Source organism: Chinchilla lanigera, unplaced genomic scaffold, assembly GCF_000276665.1.
Source record: "Chinchilla lanigera isolate Chin_1 unplaced genomic scaffold, ChiLan1.0 scaffold00210, whole genome shotgun sequence".
Classification (NCBI taxonomy): Eukaryota; Metazoa; Chordata; class Mammalia; order Rodentia; family Chinchillidae; genus Chinchilla; species Chinchilla lanigera.
This window is the reverse complement of record NW_004955611.1, coordinates 350,182-357,143: the sequence shown is the minus strand read 5'-3', so window position 1 is coordinate 357,143 and position 6,962 is coordinate 350,182. Positions and strand designations below refer to the sequence as shown.

The window sequence follows — 6,962 nt, the reverse complement described above, 5'->3', positions numbered from 1 at the left end:
GGTGAGGAGATAAAAAAGATAAATTAGAATTAAGTTTTCAAAGGATATTGTGTGGTGATGCTATAGAGATTTGCGAAGTGGAACTAGACTGCGATGCTATATTCCCAGGGACGAAGTCCGGGATTCCGGCGTCTGCTGCTGTCGCTTCTGCTCCTGCCAGCCTGGCAGGCGGGGAGCGGCCAGCTGCGCTACTCGGTCCCCGAGGAGGCCAAGCACGGCACCTTCGTGGGCCGCATCGCGCAGGACCTGGGGCTGGAGCTGGCAGAGCTGGTGCCGCGCCTGTTCCGGGTGGCGTCCAAGGAGCGCGCGGACCTCCTGGAGGTAAACCTGCAGAATGGCATTTTGTTTGTGAACGGTCGGATCGACCGCGAGGAGCTGTGCGGGCGGAGCGCGGAGTGCAGCATCCACCTGGAGGTGATCGTGGACAGGCCGCTGCGGGTTTTCCACGTGGAGGTGGAGGTGAGGGACATTAACGACAACCCGCCTAGATTCTTCCGGCAAGAACAAAGATTTCTTATTTTAGAGTCAAGAATGCCAGATTCGCGTTTTCCAGCAGAGGGCGCGTCCGATTTGGATGTCGGAGAAAACGCGGAACTGAAATACAAGGTAAATCCTAACGAGTATTTTGACTTGGATGTGAAAAGAAATGAAGAGGATACACACGTTTTAGAGCTGATCCTGAAGAAGCCTTTAGATAGAGAAGAAGCCCGAGAACATCGTTTAGTACTAACTGCAACTGACGGAGGAAAACCTGAGCTCACAGGTACAGTTCAGTTACTGATCAAAGTATTGGATGCAAATGATAACGCCCCAGAATTTGATAAGTCCATTTATAATGTCAGATTGTTGGAAAATACACCGAAGGAGACATTAGTTATTAAACTTAATGCCTCAGATGCAGATGAGGGCATTAATAAGGAAATAGTTTATTTTTTCAGTAATCTGGTTCTTGATGATGTAAAATCTAAATTTATGATCAATTCTAATAGTGGTGAAATAAAAGTTAAGGGAGAACTGGATTATGAGAACAGGAATTTATATGAAATTAATATTGATGCCATGGATAGAAGTTCCTTCCCATTAACAGGACACTGCAAAGTAATTGTGAAACTTCTGGATGTCAATGATAATACCCCCGAGATATCTATAACTTCCCTTTTTCTGCCTATCAAGGAGGACGCTGCCATGGACACTGTCATTGCCCTGATCAGCGTGTCTGATCGTGACTCAGGTGCCAACGGGCAGGTGACCTGCTCCCTGAAGCCTCACATCCCCTTCAAGCTGGTGTCCACCTATAAGAATTATTATTCTCTAGTGTTGGAGAGCACTTTGGATCGGGAGAATATATCTGACTATAAACTAGTAGTGACAGCGCAAGATGGGGGGTTGCCCTCGCTGTGGGCCTCGGCCACCGTGTCCGTGGAGGTGGCCGACGTGAACGACAACGCGCCGGCGTTCGCGCAGCCCGAGTACACGGTGTTCGTGAAGGAGAACAACCCGCCGGGCTCCCACATCTTCACGGTGTGCGCGCGCGACGCGGACGCGCAGGAGAACGCGCTGGTGTCCTACTCGCTGGTGGAGCGGCGCGTGGGCGAGCGCGCGCTGTCGAGCTACGTGTCTGTGCACGCGGAGAGCGGCAAGGTGTTCGCGCTGCAGCCCCTGGACCACGAGGAGCTGGAGCTGCTGCAGTTCCAGGTGAGCGCGCGGGACTCTGGTGTGCCTGCCCTGGGGAGCAACGTGACTCTGCAGGTGTTTGTGCTGGATGAGAATGACAATGCGCCCGCGCTGCTGGGGGCCCAGGCCGCTGGTGCGGTAAGCGAGCTGGTGTCAAGGTCAGTGGGTGCCGGCCAAGTGGTGACAAAGGTGCGCGCGGTGGACGCGGACTCTGGCTACAACGCATGGCTGTCCTATGAGCTCCACACAAGTGCGAGTGGCGAGCCCAGCCCATTCCGCGTGGGGCTGTACACTGGCGAGATCAGCACGGCCTGCGCCCTGGATGAGGTGGACCCACTGCGCCACCGCCTGTTGGTGCTAGTGAAGGATCACGGGGAGCCGGCGCTGACGACCACTGCCACTGTGCTGGTGTCGCTGGTGGAGAGCGGCCAGGCGCCAAAAACATCTTCACGGGAGTTGGTGGGCGTTGTCGGCCCAGGGGAGACTCTGGCCAACGTGAACGTGTATTTGATTATTGCCATCTGCGCGGTGTCCAGCCTGTTTGTGCTCACGTTGCTGCTGTACTGGGCCCTGCGCTGCTTGAGGGTGCCCACGGAGGGCTCCTGCGGGCCTGGGAAGCCCGCGCTGGTGTGTTCAAGCGCGGCGGGAAGCTTGTGGTACTCGCAGCAGAGGGGGCAGAGGGTGTGCTCTGGGGAGGGCCCGCCCAAGACGGACCTCATGGCCTTTAGCCCCAGCTTACCTCAAGGTCCCACTTCTATGGAAAACAAGGTGAGTTTCAAAAATCTTATGTCAATTTTTCCTCTTACCAATTAGTATTACATATTGCTGTTTCCATCCATAATTCCTTTTGTCTTAATTTTTTGTATGTTATTATTGTACATAATTATTGTAACAGCTTCTCTTTCAGCTTTTATTTGTCCTGGTTCATATTCTTTAAATATCAGTTATTTAAAAAAAAATTTACTTCAGTTGGGTGTGCTGTGAACACCTGCAATCCCAGCCCTTTGTAAGCCTGAGACTGGAGGATCAGAAGTTTTAGTTCAGCCTGTGCAATTTAATAACTTAGTAATACCCTGTCTCAAAGTAAGCAATACAGGAAGCACTGGGACTGTAGCTCAATGAAAAGCCCCTGGATTCAACACCCAGTACAAAACAAACAAACAGTCAATTTAGTCCAGCGTGGTGGCACAGCCCTATAATCCCAGCACCGGGAAACTAAGGCTGGAGGATCATGAGTATGAGGCCAGCTTGTGCTACATATTTTGATCCTGTTTCCCAAAACCAAAAGAAAAGAAAAAAACCCAAAACTGCTTTATTGCAAGTAATTTCTTTGTGTTAAGTGTGACTTCAGGTCACTATGTTGGTAGAGTCTTATCAGTATAGGTAACCAGTTGATCTTCACATGAGTGACTGTAAGAATAAATTTTTTTCAAAATTATAATTTAGTATAAACACTTTTTCATCTCTAGAAAATAGTATAGGAGTATAATTGTAAGACATACTGGGAGTTATTTATTCTCAATGCCTCATTTTATTATTGCATAGGAAAAATTTTCGTTATCTTTCAATCATGCTTTTATTTAATTGAACTCAAATTATTTTGGCATTTTAGGGCAGTATAATATATAGTTTCGTTTTAGTCATATTTGTGCAGTAAGTGATTTTTTTCCAACTCTTTCTAAACAGTTATGCTTACATATTCAAGATAAATTTAGTATTTATAATTTGAAATTTAGTGTTAGTGTTTTCATTTTATGGGTTTATTGAGTTGGAAATACATATATAACATTTAAAATTTTAATAGTACAGAATTTGCAATTAAAATTGCCCTTTTAGACCCATAACAAAGGCACTGGATACTCCTGCTTGAATAGTTTAAACATTTCTATTTCTTGGGTATCTTTCAAGTGGTATTTTCTTCATATACAGATAAACTTTCCTATTACTTTAAAAAAATCATATTAGTATCAGCTTTACTCTTGACTTCTTTTTCATTTAACAATATATGTTGGTGATCAGGACTTTGCCTTAAAGAGATTTCTTATTGCTTCTATTTGTAGTGTTCCATTGTGTGGATATATAATTAACATTTCTCAAAGCTTAGCTAACACTGATATTGAGTGGAACATTGATTTAATATTCCTAAAACTTCTGTATTCTGCAAATTATAAATTATTACACTCATGAGAAACAATTGTGAACTTATTTAATTTTGAAAATCCTCACACATTTAGAAAATTGTACTATTTATTGTTTATTTTTATTTTCAAATTGAGAGGACAATTAAAAGCACTGTGATGAGAGAAAATTCTCTTGAGTGTGTGCTTATAAATTGAGTTGCTTATAACTATGCTGTGTGTTGGAATCTACCATAAAGAACAGTACTCTTGATTCTTAATATTAAAAACTGTTTCTCCACTTTTTGTGGAAAAAAGAACTATTTATTTAATTCTCTTATGCATTTAATTTTATAAACAATCTTCTATCCTATTCGGGTACAGAGAGTACACTGAGTTAGTAGAAATAGAGATTAAGTTCCTGCCACAGTGTTAGCTTGCAGTTAACAATGGGCAATGTTTAAAAATCAAAGTAGATTAATTTTGAAATACAAACCTTTTAGTTTGTATAATGGCTCCATATTTTTTCTTTCTTCATAGAAAAAGTGACTAATCATTTTCATGCCACACAATTTTCCACCTTCACTAGGATGTATCATTTGAATAAATAAAATGGAGAAAAATGTAATATTTTCTTAGGAGAGGTCAACATTTCTTTTTTCAATATTATCTCATTATATGTAAAAGGTTTCAGTAATACTGTATAGTTTTCTGTCTGGAAACTATAAGATTTTTACACTTACTACAAGTAGATGCATTATTAAGCTTTGAGGAGTTGTTAAAAATTCCAATGAAAACACAAAAATGATAATGCAATTAATTTTTACTAGTAAAAATTTAGTGCAGAAGGTAATTTATACTTAGATCAAAGTATGTGAAAAACATTTGCCACTATCAAACATTTCAGCCAAAAGACTGCAGACCAATATTGTGAAGATTTATCTTCTTGTATGCAAAGAAACCTCTGATTTTTGGGATTGTACTTGGTTAGCAAATTAACTCTTGCATTGCTCCAAATAACTGCAATAGAATCCAGGTTAATTATTTTAAGATCGATCTCAAGTAAGAAAAACCCTTGCATTATAATGTTGAGGCTTAATATATGTCAGAATTTTGGGGGAAGGTAGAGATGGACTTGTGTCTTTTGAACTGTGTTAATTGCAACTAATTTTCTTCTTTAAAGAAGATATTGATATTCTGGGAGGCAGAAGCAGGAGGCTTGCCAGGTCAAGCCCACCCTGGGCAACTTAGTGAGACCCTGTCTTAAAATTAAATGATGTGGGAATGTAGATCAGTGTGAAGACCCTGAGTTCAATCCCCATTACCACACAAATAGAGAAAGCATGTAATCACCTACCACTGATGACATTATGGTAATGAACTGTAGTGTTGTTATTTGTGTTTGAATTTAATGTATCATGGTAACATTTTTATAGGTAAAGAGAGGTATTAAAAAACCAAAATTGAGAAAAGTTTGTATTAGGATGGAGAAAGTATAAGCATTCTATATTGTTTGCAAAATGCAATTCATATTGGAGAATAATTGGAAAGAATCCTTGAACAGTTAACTTATGGTCATATTATAACTGACCTAGAAGTGATCCTAGTGCCTTGGAATTGCTAAGTTTAGTGCAATTCAATGAACATTGTACATAAGGAATAAATAAGGTGTATGTGAAAGACAGAGGAGCTATAGGCAGACTTTGAAAAAGGTTGGTAAGGAAGAAGGCATAAGAAAAATACTATAAGTGACATACTGAATGCCTATGCCATTAAAACAGTATACGAATTTTGAATATTTGAACTTGGGGGTTATAAATATTGATGTGTTCATGTTAAAAATTGATATTAGCAGTCAATATGTATGTCTGAAAGTGACAAGTAGAAACATAGAAAGTGAGGATTAACATGTAGGCTTAAGAATACCCTGGTGAAGATCTTATCTGAAACATGGGAAAGGATGAGAATACTTAAAGATAAAAGATATAAGGCCAGGCTGCGGTTGAGAAAAAGAGGAAGAAGACATTTGCAATAGCAGAAGAAACAAGAGCAGTAAAGTAAAATGGATGTAATATCCATTGAATTTGAGTCAGTGAAACTATATGGGAAAATATCATAAATTAACAGGCTAATGTAAGCTACACAGAAATTAAGAAATGTAAAAATATTCACTAAATATTTCATCTTCTGTTACTACTTAAAGAATCTTAAAGGTCTATGGTATTTATTGAACAAAGAAAACTTCATGTCAGTATTCTTGTTTTAAAATATTTGAATAAAGTTTGTTAATTTCAAATTACAGTATTTACTCACATCCCTATATAATAGTGTTTACAATGACAGACATCCACGGGAAATTTTTCTCTATCCAAAATGTGTAGGACAGTTCTCATCTGTAGTTTGCAGTACTAGTTTACATTACATTCAAATTTCCTAAACACATTGACATAAAGCTTAAAATATTAGAAGTGTTTCTATATGAATTAGTAGAGACATTACTCTAAATTAACAAAGTCAGACAAAATGACAGACTCTGCAAAATACAAACACGAGAAGCATTTGCTATGAAGTAAAGCAAAGAATATATAAAAAATACTTTATATAATAATTCATGGAGAATGACAGGACAAGGCGGTTGTGAGAATTCTTACCTTACCCTTTGGAGCCGCATGATGTCGCTGTTTACCATGAAGTTCCATCTACCACTATCAAAGCCTGTCCCTCCTATTATTGCATCTTTCAATGGCAGCTGAATGATGGCGGACGAAAGAATTGAATTAGAAGACTTGGAAATATAGAATATTTGACTTTTATACCGAGAAGATATCCTCTAATGGAAATAAAAAGGGACGAATTTGACAAGGATTTTACCACTAAAAGCAGAGGGGGAATGTGGCGTCCGCTGCTGTCGCTTCTGCTCCTGGCAGCCTGGCAGGCGGGGAGCGGTCAGCTCCGCTACTCGGTCCCCGAGGAGGCTAAGCACGGCACCTTCGTGGGCCGCATCGCGCAGGACCTGGGACTGGAGCTGGCAGAGCTGGTGCCGCGCCTGTTCCGGGTGGCGTCCAAGGAGCGCGCAGACCTCCTGGAGGTAAACCTGCAGAATGGCATTTTGTTTGTGAACGGTCGGATCGACCGCGAGGAGCTGTGCGGGCGGAGCGCGGAGTGCAGCAT

At 41.2% G+C, this 6,962-nt stretch overlaps 1 protein-coding gene across 1 annotated transcript in view; it reads left to right on the top strand.

Annotated features, from left to right (window-relative positions):
- LOC102016119 (protocadherin alpha-C2) overlaps positions 1 to 6,962 on the top strand; it is a 203,784-nt gene continuing 196,822 nt past the window's right edge. Inside the window, exon 1 of the mRNA XM_005414945.2 lies at positions 1 to 2,442. Within this exon, the coding sequence (XP_005415002.1) occupies positions 94 to 2,442 (2,349 nt within the window). The 5' untranslated portion in view covers positions 1 to 93. The remainder of the gene's footprint in view (positions 2,443 to 6,962) is intronic.